This window comes from Malaclemys terrapin, chromosome 5 (genome assembly GCF_027887155.1).
Source record: "Malaclemys terrapin pileata isolate rMalTer1 chromosome 5, rMalTer1.hap1, whole genome shotgun sequence".
In the NCBI taxonomy this organism is placed as follows: Eukaryota; Metazoa; Chordata; order Testudines; family Emydidae; genus Malaclemys; species Malaclemys terrapin.
This window is the reverse complement of record NC_071509.1, coordinates 29,261,133-29,277,164: the sequence shown is the minus strand read 5'-3', so window position 1 is coordinate 29,277,164 and position 16,032 is coordinate 29,261,133. Positions and strand designations below refer to the sequence as shown.

Genomic DNA, 16,032 nt, shown 5'->3' with positions numbered 1-16,032 from the left:
TAGGCCCTAGAAGGCAGACTGTGGAGGAACCTGCACAACTTGGTTGGGGAAGAACTGCAGTCTCTTGAAGTGTAGCTGCAGAGAATCCTGCTGACCAGGTGAGGAATGATTTGAACCTGGAAGGGCCAAGAAAACTCACTTTTATTATTTAACTAGAATGGTTCAATAAAGCAGACCCCAAGAGGAGAAGTTAATGAAAACTCCTGGGTGTGAATTAACTGGAGAGTTGCAGGGGAACTGAGCTTGGATTAGGCTCAGTTCCCCCCACCTCCCCCCAACTCTCTAATTAATTCACACTCAGGTAACTGTATTGACGTATCATTTGGTGGCTAGCTCTGAGCCACACTTTTCAATGGAATAGAATAAATATGTTGGGTTGGGGGTTGGAAACATGCTATTGTAACATGACAAAAGTGGCTTATCCTATGAATTTGTATTGAATGGAAATAGCCTTTCTAAAAGGTTAAATCAGAGCATCAAAGTGCCTCAGTAATACACTAGAAATTTGCTTCATAAATCTTCAGATGCTACTATTAATTGCTTGAGACAGCAATCTCAGAGGTAGTTTTTCTCTATCTCGTTTCCATCCCCTTATTTCCTATGTTGGCCTCTATGGAAGATTTCTAATTGCAAGCAGAGTACAAACTGTTAATGTCCTCATAATGTTGTCAGTATTTAGGTAAAATACAGCAACCTTCCCATAGGGATGTAGGACTAAACTTAGAATGTCCTTGTTTTTAGTGTTTTAACAAGTCTTTTGCAGAAATGGTACTAGTAATTGCATTTCTATTATGGCCGAGTCAGTGTCTTATTAGTACTAGTTTCAGAGGAAGATTTCATGTGTCTTCCCTCCTAGCCAGAAGATAGCAAGTTCATATCCATTTGCCATAGTTTGAAGAGCATTTATAAGTTGAATGATGGGAAAATTGTATTTTCTCAAGTTAAAGGCTGAGTTATTTTTAGGACTATGTAACCTGTTAGAAATTTCTTCCACTGCAAATGTTTTTGCACTCACTTAATTCCTTCTCCAAGTATTATTTTCAAATATTTATTGCAGTTGTTTTGTTATGCCTATAAGGCTGAAAAAAAACAGTACTGCTTAGAATGTTTTTTTTTTTATATTTTTTCCTGTCTTCTTTATGGAGTTTGTGCTCCAGGTAATTTTGTAAGGACATTTGCCACATGACTGAGAAACAGAGATCATCTTCAATTATTGCAACAACTAGATAACAAGACTAAGTTGAATTACAAAAGATAACAGGGATAACACTACATGTGCATGGTGCTGTCCAAGGAAATTAAAGACACAGTGCCTTCCCCAAATAGTTTAGAGTTGAAGGCCTAGAGCCAGTAAAGTGTTGCGGCTGGGTATACAGTTACCCCCTCCCATATTGATTCTGAAGCCAGCTGGACCCTTAGGTATGATTAGGATTCGGGTGAGTTGGCTGCAGGTTAGACTAGATAACCTTTGCAGTCCCTTCTAACCCTGTGATTCTATGCTTCTACATGATGTATGAAAGGATAACCTTGACAAGGGGGGCAGAGAGGTAGGTTTACCTAAAATAGAATATGGGGGTTTAAGTCAATTCTTAATATAGGTAAGTAGATAGATATAGACTTTAATATCAATCTGCTTCTGTTGTGTTGAGTAACATGGCAGAGCCTTTGATAAGCCCTCAGCTAACCTACTTGTATAGTTGAATTTTTTTCTGCTTCTATTTGTGTTCTTCCACCACTTACCAAAAAAAAGCCCCTCCTCAAAAACAGAATAAAAGTAGCCATAATTCTTAACATGTATCAGGCCTAAAAGTCCCAATCCTGCCAGGAACTCTGCAGGGGCATACCCACCATACCTGTGCAGATCCCCGTCAAAGTCAGTGAGACTCCTCATAGGACAGAAGTCTGCCTCCTTGGAGCTCATTCCTCATCATAGAAGGAAATTAGGAATCCAGGTCCCTTCCTTGTGTACAACATACTTTTTTTTTAATTACTTATTTTGAAAAATCATCATCAGTCCTTGTGACATTTGATCTGTCCAGGACACGTTTTTATATGTCCAGGAAACGTTTTTATTCTGCTGATCCTAAATTCTTTAAAATTGTTTATTTTGAAAATAAAATATTTTTTAATAAATGATCAAGGGAGAAATGGAACACTTCACAAGTGTGTATGAAAGTCTGATCATGTGGTGCTGGTTAATATAAAAAAAAAATGCAATAGTAGTTTTGACCAGTGCTTCATAGAGACCAGTGCTACGTAGATGGCAAGGTCACAGTGTACGCTGGATGATTGCCACTCATGCAGTGCTTAAATTTTTTGTAGACCTGTAAGATTCTAAATTACAAGATCTGCAAATTCCTGCTGACATGACATTAGGTATAAATGTAATTGTAGATTTATTCTTCAGGGGATCAGATTCATACAGACATCTTTAAAAATGTAAAAACTTTTGCTTCATAAATGCATGTAAGGAAATAGGCATTGTTCAAATATGCATTTATACAAAAGGGTTTTTAAACTGTGAATATTGGCTGCAGAGTATTATCTTCAGAGGACCGATTTTTCTTTTGTTCTTTTTTTATTATTACTACTACTACTACTGGTCTCAGGATACCATGCTAATTTGTCCTTTGAGATTCACGTACTTTTTAACGGGCACTTTAAAGCACTTAGTTACTCAGTCATCCAGACGCGCAGTACTTAATTTAAAATGTGTGGACTGAACTGGCTAAAGTAATCTTTCATAATGTAAAATGTTTCACAAAAGAATCCCTTTGTTGTGTAAATCATGTTAGATATGACACATATTCAAGATTTTAATGCTTTGTTGTGCTGGATAGAGATTTTTTTTAAAATACTCTCTTTGCTGTGTTTGGTATAGTTCAACATACGTAAAAGGAAGTTGTTTACAAGACAAATGTGTATTCTGTCACTGTTGAGTATGAACAGCAGACACAGTAGTTTAGTAGTCCAAGATTCCAAGGAATGTAAACATATCATTGCTGTTTGAGTGGCTAGGATCTAACTCTTCAATTGACAGTGCTTTTAAAAATTGAAAGATACCATTTTGCAATCTAAGGGTGTAACAGTAAAAAGTTTGACTGTGTGGAATACTTTTAAATATTGCCACCACGGATCATTTAAATTATGCTGGATACTGGCTCTTGTATCCTAAATGTAGGATAGGAAACTTAAATTGCATGGAATGCTTTTAGTTGTTTTAAACCTTTAATAAGAAAATATGAAGTCGGTGCTTCAGGGACCAGATTTTCAAAAGTGCTCAGCACCTACAGATGATAACCGCTTTCAAAAAGATTTCAGCTCTCATTTACACATCTGTACAAAATGGCCAGATTTTGAGAAATACTCTAGACCCCAGCAGCTCCCATAGTTCCCTGTCAGGAAGCAAAGAGGGTCAGTGACTTGTACAAGAGCACAGAGTGAGCTTTATCTGATCCAGAATTGGCACGCAAGCCTTTCTGGCTTCTAGTCTTGTGCTCTGGCTGCTAAACTATGCTTTTCTCTCTTTTTAGCATATTACAGAAGTGACATACTTGGGCCTTGCTACTGGAATCATGTGAGCTTAGGTTCCCCTACTGAGCCCGATGCTCCGGCATGTGTTGTGTACTATCCCATGATCCAGCATCGTGATTTTAAATATATGGCGTGAAATCCTAATCCCATTGAAGTAAATAGCATTGCACCATTGATTTCAAAAGGGCCAGAATTTCACCCATGAATATCTAAATTATCTGTAGCCATAAAACACTAATGATTTTAAACTACCTTACCCTTTAGAAATCAAAATTATATTTTTCATGTATTTTTTTTAAAAAACCCATTGCATTACACAGTACATGAACTTTACATATTCTGGAACCTTTTTGGATACATCATGAGGCAACACACAGCTTCTGCTGGGCTTTTTGATTTCCATAAAATCAGTGTTCTGTTTTATTTTAACAGATTTGCCACTGAAGAATGCTTCTTTGAAGAAAGACCCTAAAGACGTAAGATCTTGTTACGTTTACTTTATTTTACGTTTTGGATTTACACTGAGCAGTCTGTGAAGGGAAGTAAGAGAGACAGGGTGAGTGAGAAAATACCTTTTATTGGACCAGCTTCAACAGAAGTTCAACCTCATCCATCTTGTCTCTCTAATATCCTGGGACCAACATGGCTACGACAGAATTGCATGCCACAATCTAAAGGGAAATGTTATTTCTAGTATATACAAGGTCTATGTATAATGAGGTTATGCAGCTATGCAAATTGATGCATAATTGCTATTTTTCAATTTGCCACATAAGTGTGCGTAGAGTACCTCAGCTCTTCCTTTCTTGACTTCACTATCCAGAGCTTGGTTCTTATCTCTGAACCTGTGTTCTCAACCTGATAGGTGTTGAGAGCATTGCGGATGCAAGCACATTGAGCTTTTTAGGAAAGAGGTTTTGTTACATTACTCTGCAACAGTCTGTGGCCATTTCAGGACCAGTGTTGACAGATTGAAATGAGAAGTTTCATTAAATCTCCTCAGCGGGAGGAATAGAGAGGGGAAAAATGGGGATGATAATTGAAACTTTAAGAAGGCCAGGCTTTCTGATGATACTATCTGATGTGATCATACACGGATTTGTAGGTTGATAAATATAATAGGGTGTAGTTGAAAACATTGCAGATGTAAAATGTCATAGGGTATTAAAGGCACGTACTTTATAACACAAAGCTGCCAACCCAGATGACAAAATAATGCATTAAAGTATAAAAATTAATAATCTATAATGTACTTAAACATTTTAGAATCATTAAGCATTTACCTGTCTGAGCTATTACTAGAGAATGATTCTTTCTGTAAGAATTATTTCCCAGTCCTGTATTATGATGGTGATTTACTGCATTTTTGGTCCTCCTAAAACTGCTATTTATAAATTTAGCATCTGCACATAGCTGTGTGCTGTCCCATTAATGTAGATTAGTATGTAGTCCATCCTATTGCATCCTTTTCAAAACATAAAAATGTTTTAATTGAAGCTTGAAGGAAAGCTCTCATTAAAAATATAATAAGTAGAAATTGTGGAAATACTAATAGTTATAACAGAGCTAAACTGCTCTTCCATCATGTTGCTGTTCTGTGGTATTATAGGTATTAGAGCTCTAAGAACAAACTTGTTTGTGTTCATTCAGTTCTTTCCTTCTACTGCATATTCTACTTTGAGAGTAGCAATTGGGGAAAACTTTCTCCTCTTTCAGCCTTCATAACTTCAGTGAATAAAATAAGCGTACTAACTTTGCAATTGTAATTTACGCTTAGGTGGAAAACTCTGACACACAAAGAGTTGAAGAGTGTAGCTGCAAAGAAAGGAAATCTAAATCTCCAGTAACTACAGGTAAAGAAACAGGTAGGTAAGTAAGTATATTCTTAAGTATACTGTACAACAGAGCTGGTTAGAAAAACACTGACAGAACCATTTTCAGTTGGAAAGTGTAGTTTCGTGAAAATTGAAAAGCGTCAATTTTGCCAAAATTTCCTTTCAAAGAAAAAATGGGCGGGAGGGGGCATTTCAGCCTTTCTAGGACAAAAAAATTTCCTTTTGAACGACTTTTTGCTTCACTTTTTTTTTTTTTTTTTTTTTTTTTTTTTTTTTTTGGTATTCTATATTATAATTTAAGTCAAAGTTGAAATAAGTTTCAATTGACCAAAACCAATTTTTTATGGAATTTTCTTTCATGGAGAATTGCAATATTTTAGGGGGTTGTTCTGAATTAGAACAAAAACAAATTTTCAAAATCTTTAAATCCTCCTCAAAATGGGATTTCCATTCTCCACGCATCTCTACTGCATACACACATAGCTAAACAAAAAGTGAAGTTCCATGCTAAATGTGTTTATGAAATATATTTCTCTTACTGATTGTTTCACCATGGAATTACTAAATCATGATTTTATTTTTAATTTTTGGCTTTGGGATATACCAGCAAAGGGTGATTGTATGATGCTGTTTGGGACCGATAGTTCAGACTAATATACACTATTTATTTCTTTATAACTTTCAACACTCAGACGCATCAGAGTGGCTCAACAATCACTGTCCTACCCTCATTTTTTTCTTCAGAGATATTACTGAATTATCTGGTCAGATAGATATTTCATTTTTTTTTTACTATTGGACATTTTGAATCCAAAAAAGTTAGGCCTGAATTTTCAGGAAGTTTCATCATGCAGTTACCATAGTTGTATACTGAAGTTGAGTAATTCTTCGCATTCACAGAACTTTTATGCATGCAAATCCCCCAAAATAAAGCAGGAACAGTGCAACAGCAGTGTACTTAATAAAGCTAAAAAGATTTTACAAATCTATTTTCATTCCCATGTATTGCATTGGCCCACAAGTGATAAGAATTCCCTGCACACCCAGATATCTCAATGTTAATCACCTCCCTGCCCCCTTTTTTGTTTAGCTCTCTCCCACGATGCATAGATGGTACTACTGACCATTAACCTTTGGTCAGAGAAATCAAACTTGACTTCACTTGAAAGCAAAGCTGCTATTGGGTTATCTAGTGTAACTTCTACAGTACAATGGCAACCTGTAATGAAAAATCTCACGCACAAGCGTATTGTACAACTGTTAATTTATGGTCAAATTAAGGTCAAACATACTCTTCAATTCTTAGGTCAAAAAAAAAAAATCTTTATATACTCTTGCTTTTTTACAAAATACAAGGGAAGAACATATAGGTGAAAGCCTGAACACCAGGAAAAAAAGCTTACCTTTCTTCTAGTTTTTCCTTGCTGCTAGAATAGAGACAAAAATACGTCTGAATGTACCCTTTATTTTCCTTCTTGTGTGAGAATGTTAGGGTTCATAAAAGGCATGTACAGAGTACTTCACTCTGAAATCCCTGCAGAGTGAAGTCCTCTGTACATTCACAGAACAGGTATAGTAAATGCAGCTTCAGTGCAAGCTTATTCACAGTGCCCTAGAACCCCGATTTGGAGGGATTATCATTAGCAAGATAGTTCAGTCTCAGTGCCCAATCACTAGACCTGTCCCCTGGGACTGCCAACAGATGTACTGTGTTCACTGGGAATTGGACTGAGGGAAATCAATCACAGTGTCACTTCAGAATGGAGATTTAAATATTTAATTCTGCTCTACACAGTCCAGCTTCAGGCAAGATGCAACATACAGTGCATAAACACTCTTCAGAACTACACTTACTACTCACTTTTCTCTGAGCATTTTATATCCAATATGTGCAGTGTATACTAATGACTTGATCATTTATATATTTATACTTTTGTGTTTCAGCACAGGAAACTTCAAATACCATAGACATGACAGAAGCAGCAAATATCCAGATTGAAGTAAAAGATCAAGAGGTAAGCATGCTTATTCTCTTCAGCCTTTACAGACGGAAGCAAAACATACATAACCATTTTACTTCAAGACCTTGGGTTTTCTGACCCAACATTCTAAATGTGAAGTTGGCATATATACAGATACTTTTGAACTACCAGTGGCTGGGAACAGGATTGCCTCTTCTGTTCTCTCATGTGGTAAATCTGACATACTCCCACTTTTTAATTACAGATAGAAATACCGGATCAGGAAAAAGTAAGCAGCATGCCAGGAATGGGAAAAAAACAATCGCCTACTCGAGAAGGTGAATCAGGTAGCTGAAACAACTGCAGACACACACATTTATCTTCATAAATCTTAAGGGTTTTTTATACTTGTGTGTTCAAATTTGTGTGTATAACCATGGCTCATGGGCCAGTCTGGTAACTTAATAGTATTACTCTGCACAGCCATGCATTAGGCTCAGATTTGATTTCCAGTCCTAGTCTCTACCTTCAAAGGTTGATTTGGTTCCAAGAAATTTGTGGGCATACCTGGCACTGATCATTGATGAACTGTCTCATTAGGGAGTAGCACAGGCAGGTTAGAGACACCTGATTCCTGCAGGAGCAGAGACCTCCAGCCAGAACCGCAGCCCCCCCTGCACATTGAAGTGGGTGTCACTGGCCCTGAGGCAGCGCAGGGAGCCCTCTGCAGCCCCATTATCATGGTCCCACTCACTCCCATGACAGCAGGGCAACAGGGGGCTCCCCGTCCTGCTGCAGAAGCCATTCATCAGCATGTAGCATCCCCTGGAACTGGGGGCTCCTCTTCCTCAATGCAGACGTTTGGATAATAGGGTTTCAGATAAACAGGAGTATACTGTGGTGTTGTGTGTGTTGTTGTTGGTTTGTGTGTGTGTGTGTGTGTGTGTGTGTGTGTGTGTGTGTGAGAGAGAGACTGCCTTCTTGTTCTCCAATATATCAGTTTTTCATTTAAACAAAAAAGTCAATAGCCCTTATGGTTGGGAAGATAACTTTGAAAACATGCACGTGACCCATGCAGTACTGTCTGCTTGAGTTTGCAGAGAGTCAAAAACAATTACTCTGACAAGTGGGCATCGCTCCTATTCATCTCCATGGACTGTTAACTCAGATGTTAAATGTCAACATTGTTACCTATTTCACTGTTGTTAAAAGCAGTTAAGAAAGCAGGGGGATGTTAGGAAGACCTGCATAATCTGTTGAGTGGCATTTCATTTTGGTGTTATGAGTGGATGGCGCATAGGAGAGTACCACTGCCTTTTTCTCCCCAATCTGACCAGTGGAGCTGAAAGGCCAGAGGGGAGGAACAGAGCCAAGGGAGGTATCGCATCCTCATCAAAGGGCAGCCACTCCCATAGAGTCCAGCAAGAAATCCCCATTTCCTTCAAGGGAGAGACGAGTCCAGCAGTACCCATAGATGTAGGTGAATCGTACTGAGAGGGAACCAACTCCTGCAAGCCTGAGGATCCCAGCAGAACACACACGATCATATTTTGAACATCACAAAATCTACTGCGAGTGGTGTCTCATTTTGGCATCTGAAGTAGGTGGAGCTTAGCTTGTTGGTAAAGCTTGGGAGAATATCACTTTTTTTTTTTTTTCTTTCTTTTTTTTTTTTTTTCCAGTTCAAGCCCTGATGGACAGGGCAGTGGAGCTTGATCTGGGAGGTGAAGTGTGGGGGGGAGACAGAGGGAAAAGGAGCTCCACTCTAATAATATCCCCGCAAATGTTTCACCTGTTCAGTCAGAGCATCTAATGTCAGAATCTATATGGGAATATCCATCCAAGAACTGTGATCTGCCCTGGGTAATATTGATTAAGCCCTGCCTCAATTACCGCTGAAGAGTTTTACAAAAAGAAGATAATATTGCACCTCTTAACCATAATTATTTTATACACACTACATATTAATGACAGTAGAAGAGTAAAAATATGTGAATGATATTGGACTAATGGAAACTTTCACTTCCTCTCTTGATGACTGCTTTTCTTCTGTTGCTCCAGAGAACAAATGAATTTATCAAAATGATTAATTGTAAATATATTGAATGCAAACATATAGCATGTAAAGTAGTTTTGCTGTTTAATCTGGTTGGAGTGCAGTTGAGGTCCATGTTTAATTTAGTGTGCCACATCTATGAAATTGAGGTTGTTTGTCATGCTTTTTAAAAAAAACTATGATTAATATAGAACTGAAAGTTTCTTTTCATTGTTTCGTGTATTTGCTCCTTCAAAGAGAAAGGACTTGATTTTTTTTTTTTTCCCCCTGATTTACAAAAATGTAAATCAAGGACAACTTGGCTGATGCAAAACAGGTGTAAATGAGAAGAGGATCAGGCTCTCATAAGCATATACAGGAGCACGTCAGTTAAACATTTAAACTGTTTTGCAGATGATTATCCGATTACTCAGGATTTGAGAAAAGGAAACAAACAGAGTCAGTGCTCCAAAATAAAAGATATCAAGGTATTTTTATCCATTTTCACTGTTGTAGTCAAAAAGATATTGAGAGAATTTTGGTGTCTGATGCTGTAGATATATATGTTTTGATTTTGGGGGTGATTTTCATAATTACAATAATATTGTAACTATTGAATATTACCATGAAAAGATTCAAACTGTTCAAGCCTCAATTTTGAACTCTTCCAAAATTATGAGGCTGCTAAGAGTCACACATCAGATGTATCAAGTATCAGGGGGTAGCCGTGTTAGTCTGTATCTACAAAAACAACAAGGAGTCTGGTGGCAAACAGATTTATTTGGGCATAAGCTTTTGTGAGGTTTTTACCCAGGAAAGCTTATGCCCAAATAAATCTGTTAGTCTTTAAGACACATCAGATGTGACATTCACACATTTGGCAGCTCTTTGCATCGTCCTTCATTTCAGTATAATCTGCCTGCAGCAGAAACTTGTACATCTGGCTGGACAGCAGGCATACAACACCAGTTCCCTCTCAACCATTGCAGGCTGCTGCTACCAAAGATTCTGCTTCTCCTCTCTCTGCTCCCCCTGTTGGTGCCCTGCCAGCTTGGGTCTCTGGAATTGGGGGAAGAGGAAGAGGCTAGTGCTATATATTGCAGGCAGAGATGTGAGGAAATGAGGGGGAAGGAGCAGAATGGGGGAATACTGAAAGGGAGCAACAAAAAGGTGGGATAGAATGGGGAGCAGGGACAGAGATTGGGCAGGAGCTGAAAATGAGCAGGATACAAAGGCTGAAAGAGGATTGGGGCACAATTGTGGGGTGACTGGAGAGGGACAGCTTGGTGAAGCCTATTCCAGGCTCACTGCCACCTAAAATCTTCCTCCTACACAACAACTCTCCTAGGCTGTGCCAGCCTCTTCTACAGCCCCACCCATAGTCCAGGCTATCTCAACTTCTCCCCCTGAAGAAAACACCCCTTCTAAACTCTCCTTCCAACACTCCATTTGTTGCACCAGTCCCCTGCTTTTGAGTTTTAATGGGAATAGGCTCCTGTCTCCCTTGCATGTATGGCTATGGAGGACCCTGAAGGGGAAACCACTAGCTATTTTTCATAATCAAGAAATGTCACACACAGAGCTGAACAACACCTGGTTACTGTGAAATTTGTATAATCCAGTGGGGAATATACCAGGTTATTTTTTTCTTCCCCCTGCATCTGATGGAAAAATAGCCATCATCTGAGTGTGTCTGAGTATATTCTGTGTGACCAGATTATCCCACTACATGGTACCAGCATTCAACTGATGCTCTGTCTTTAGTAAGGGGGGGGGGAAAGATGAAGAATGCACAGCACAGGTCCCACAGTAGTACGTCTTCTATTGACAGTTTATTAATCTGCAAATATTAAGACAAAATTGGAGGGATAAAATACTCTGTAGAGGAATGAGCCCATGATATTTTGTGTGTTCTCTCTCCCATTGACTTTTTAGTACTAAAGTTTTAATGGAGAATTAAATAGCCATGAAGAATAAAAATAGTATTTTACACTAATATTTTTAAGAATAGCTGGGAGTGACCTTATAGTTGTAATAAAATACTCTTTTTTTGTTATTTTTTTCAAAATAATTTAGGATGTGGCCTCTGGAGATATAGCTGAGGTATCCAAAGAAATCATTAGGAAACACGCACCTCTTTCAAGTGCTGTGGAAGAAAAAGGTAATGTAAATATAAATTCAGGGCAAATTACTGAAACTGTACACAGTTAATTTTTTTTAATTAGAATATATCTTTGAGATAACAAAATGAGAATCGTTATTTCATAATTAAATATTTGCTTATCTTCTCCATTAATAGTGTTATGCCTATAAAAAATGTTAAGTGTAGTAGCCATTGAAAAACACTTGGTTGGCTTCTGAAATTGCCAAAGAGTTAATTCGGGTCCCCTGGAAGGCCTGTCCAGAGAAGGCGCACAGGAATGTAAGCCAGCCACTGCTTCTGCTCCATTGCATGACCTGGAGTCAGAAAATGGGCAGTTTGCCAGAGAGGTAGGAGGGTCAGGACACTTCACCAGTGAGGCTCTGTGTAGCTCTGGCCATAAATTAGAGCTGCCTTTCCTTGACAGAACCACAACCTGCTCTCCCAGAGAGGAACTCCCCCTTCCAGTCAGCTGCCTGTAGGAGCAAAGTGTATAAATTGCATTGACTGTGGGTGACTTAGCCCTATTAATTAATTTATACATTGTACTAAAAAAACCAAATTATATAGTGTCCTATGAATTAATGTTGGCTTTTACTTCCTCATCTACCTTCCTTTGCATAGTGTCAATACACTAACACGGGATTGATCTGTTTAATGGCTTCAGTTCTCAATACCAACAAACCTGCTGACAAATCTGAGTTTGTTTTGCAATTAACCACCTATTCAGCTCACCTCCCTAGCTTTCTGGTTGGTGGGTGTGGGGAAAAAAATTAATAGTAGTATCAATAAATGACTTGACTTTGGGGTTCTTGTTACAATAATATAAGTCATCCTCTCAAACTTTGTAATACCATTACTTTATAATCTAAAACCCGGTACAGTAACTCCCACTTGTCTAATGAAGCAGCCTAAATAACATAATTCAGCAAAAATTGTAAGACCAATATTATCTGATTTATTAATAATATTTTACTGACATTTAATTTCTAGTACCCCCAGGCATATAAAGTAGTTTTGAGCAGTACAGAGACTATGGCCAATATTTTTTGTTTCTAAAGCGAAGATATGCAGTGATGTTGTGTCTTTGACTTTTATTTTGTGCAGATGAGTTAACCAGCAAGCAGGATACTTGTGAAAAAGCAAAGCAGAGTCTGGAGTGTAATTTAAGTTCTGTAGAGGCAAGTAGTCTTATCCATCTTAATTCATTGCCATTTGAAAGTTTAGCGTTAAGACAAAATTACATTGTGTCTCTTACTTTCTGTCTGCAGCAATAAAAATAAAATATTGACTTCACCTCAGCCATAAAAGAAAATAATGATTTGATCACCCTGAAACATTGTAGAGTGACTAATTAAATAGCCAGGCCATAATGTCCAGTCCAGAATATAAGCCATAAGTAGTTCTGTCATCAACCAGAGTAAAAAATGCAGGAAAGAAGTCCTATGACTTGTATGGTGTTTTTTATTTTATTTTATTTATTTTTTTTAAGAGAGTAATCTAAAGAGAGACCTGGTATGTGCTGGTGCTATATGTGTAACAAATTGCATTTAACCTGCAACTTTGACCACTTCATTTGCATTCTGCCCAATTAATCCATCTCTACCAAGATTACTCCCAAAAGGCAAAACAGCCACAGGTGATTTTTTTTTAAAACATAACCGGGCACATCATTTTTCTTTACTTCCCAGACCCCAGCCTCACAAAGGTTGAATTTCTCCCTCCAAACTACAGTGGCCTGAAATATACACACAAGTAAATTCTGGACCAGTGACAGGTTTGAGATCTGATATCTCATGACTCTTCAAAACTATAAATCACAGTAATTGTTGCTATTTACTGTTAAAAGCCAAGAACTGTCCCTTTCCAATGGTATAAGGACTCTATTTCTAGCCCTGGTATCAGGGCACAAAATCTTGACATATTGATATGTGGAAAAGCTATTGTAGGCAACTTTCAGAAGTTTAATCATATTTGTATTTTTCCTCTTCAGAGAGAGGGATAGTTGAATTTATGATAAGGCAGCAGCCTGACTTTACAAACAGAGGGGTGTGAAAAATAGTACCACAAACAAATTTAAAATAGTTTTTTGTTTGCAAAGTATGTGGCTTAGAAATGTAAGTTAATTTACTGTGTGTGAAAGGTGCATTGATTGACTGTCCTGGAGACTGCAGTCACTACCTAGACACAGCACAGGTAGTGCAAATTTACCTAGAATACTCCTAGCGTATCAAAACCCAAAATTGGAAGAAGCATCTCTAAAGCTATGTCTACACTATGTGATTCCAAACTCGTGTGCATGCATTTGTGCTAGCCTGAGACGAGCTAGCATGAGTATAAATAGTAGTGTAGCGGCAGTAGCAGCAAGACAGCTATTTATATTTGCACTAGCTCTCATCAGACTAGTGCAAGTATGCATGCACAAGCTGGGTATCACACCTCTAGCTTGTGGTATAGATGTAGCCTAAGAGTACATCTACATTGCAGCTGGAGATGTGAATTGCAGCTTGTGTAGACCTATCTGTGCTGTCTGTACTTGTTAAAAGGAAAAGTGAGGAAACTGCAGCGTGGGCTTAAGTGTGGGCTGCATTAGCAAGTACGTACCCAGAAATGTCAAGTGGGCTTGTGACGCTTGCACTGCAGTATCCTCTTTTCCTTTTAGCGAGGGAGCTAGACTATAGCTAGCACAGGCTCCATTCGCACTCTCAGCTGCAATGTAGACCTACCCTAGAGCTGAGAGAGAAGTAGGTTTCCTTCCTCATTCACGGCTTCATCCACAGTCCACTGAAATCCGAGGAAAGACTATCTTTGGCTTCAGTGAGCTTTGGATCAGGTCCTCAGTCTTTGGTCTCTCTCGTGGAACTGCCAATGAGGTACCAGTTGTGGTGGTGGTTTTTGGGGATCTGGCCAGTAAAAATTAGACTGATACCCACTAACTTATTTCACAGAGGCTACAATACAGCAATCAGATGATGATTTTTGTTATTTACAACCTGGGCTAGATTCAAGCCAATGACCTAGAGGTAAAAGATTGCATTCTTTACCAAAAGCCTTGAAATACACCTCTACCCCCGATATAACTCTATCCTCGGGAGCCAAAAAATCTTACCGTGTTATATTGAACTTGCTTTGATCCCCCCCGGAGTGCTGCTTTACCGCGTTATATCCGAATTCGTGTTATATCGGGTCACGGTATATCGGGGTAGAGGCGTATGTAGACCCCAACTAGTGGTATAGTGTAAGTTACATCTGCAGCGATTCTTACTCAGGACATATGTCTTTAAATAATAGAAATAAAAATCTTATTTTGATCATCTGAATAGCTCAGATGTTTGACTGCAGACTGTTTTGGCTATTATGATTTGAAGGCTGTTCTGTATGTCCTTGGAAAGATACTTTGTCTCAGATTTCCCTTAAAGCCAGGATAGTATGGTCATTCTTATTATCCCCACTATTTGAATGAATACCTGCACTAATTGAAAACCTGATCTTACAGTAACTATAGCCTGTTTCTCCCCTTTTTTTAGGAAAATCAACCTGTAATAGTTAAGCGGAAAAGAGGAAGGCCTCGTAAATACCCTCTTGAAGCAGTACAGAGTAGTAAGTACTATGTGATATCTTCATGGAAAATATGAAAATGTTAACAGTGATTTTTCTGAATCTACTTTTCTTTTTCTTCAGGGATGGATTCAGAAGCTGACATAAACACTGGAAATGTAAGTGTCTGAATATTTTATTTGGATACAGTGAAGTTGCATCTTATGCGGGGGTTAGGTTCTGAAGTCAGCGTGTAAGGCGAAAATTGTGTGTAGTCAAATGCTCATTGAGTGGAGTGGCGGGAGGAATCGCCCGCACTACAGGTACAGTATTTAAATTATTTTTCTCCTTTTTTTGTTTTTGGTTTTTTTGCTGAGTGCGTATAGTTAAAATCACGTAAGTTAAATGCGCCTACGATGCAACTCCACTGTACACACATTTTGGTCATTTAAAGCTATTTTTTGTGTAACTTACTATGTAAAAAACAAACCAATCAATATATAAACTAGAAATTAATGGTTGAGTGTATGGTTGTGAAAATATAATCCACTATCAACAATGATTTCTGTGAGCAAAAAGATATTCTAACCAATTGGAACTCAGTAGTAGTGTCCAGCAAACTAGAAGTACTTTTTTTAATCCAGCATTGTAGATGTTGATGGGATGATTTAGTTGGGGATTGGTCCTGCTTTGAATAGGGGGTTGGACTAGATGACCTCCTGAGGTCCCTTCCAACCCTGATATTCTATGATTCAATGTAAATGCTCTTTCAAAAATTGTAGCAGCAGTGAAAATATCAAACCTTTTACAGATAATTTTACACACCAACTCAGATACTGATGGAAGACATTTGTATGCTGTTGTAACCTATGGCGAGGTCATTTTGGCCTAAGTATCGGGAAAGGAGGAAAAGACTTAGACAGTTTTGCCTCCTTTTCCCACCCTATTAGTTCCAGCAGTGAGCTCAATGCATCTAAGTATTACACGCCT

General features: G+C 38.3%; 1 protein-coding gene across 6 annotated transcripts in view; it reads left to right on the top strand.

Moving 5' to 3' along the window:
- Positions 1 to 16,032, top strand: part of BOD1L1 (biorientation of chromosomes in cell division 1 like 1) — a 51,484-nt gene that overhangs the window by 22,655 nt on the left and 12,797 nt on the right. For 3 of the 6 annotated variants that reach the window (XM_054030092.1, XM_054030090.1, XM_054030095.1), the window contains 9 exons: positions 3,967 to 4,010; positions 5,312 to 5,399; positions 7,314 to 7,384; positions 7,596 to 7,677; positions 9,780 to 9,853; positions 11,442 to 11,526; positions 12,613 to 12,686; positions 15,033 to 15,105; positions 15,187 to 15,221. In XM_054030092.1, the coding sequence (XP_053886067.1) occupies positions 3,967 to 4,010; positions 5,312 to 5,399; positions 7,314 to 7,384; positions 7,596 to 7,677; positions 9,780 to 9,853; positions 11,442 to 11,526; positions 12,613 to 12,686; positions 15,033 to 15,105; positions 15,187 to 15,221 (626 nt within the window). Of the gene's footprint in view, positions 1 to 3,966; positions 4,011 to 5,311; positions 5,400 to 7,313; positions 7,385 to 7,595; positions 7,678 to 8,667; positions 8,935 to 9,779; positions 9,854 to 11,441; positions 11,527 to 12,612; positions 12,687 to 15,032; positions 15,106 to 15,186; positions 15,222 to 16,032 lie in introns of those variants that run through there. The other 3 variants (XM_054030093.1, XM_054030091.1, XM_054030094.1) reach the window with 3 other exon arrangements.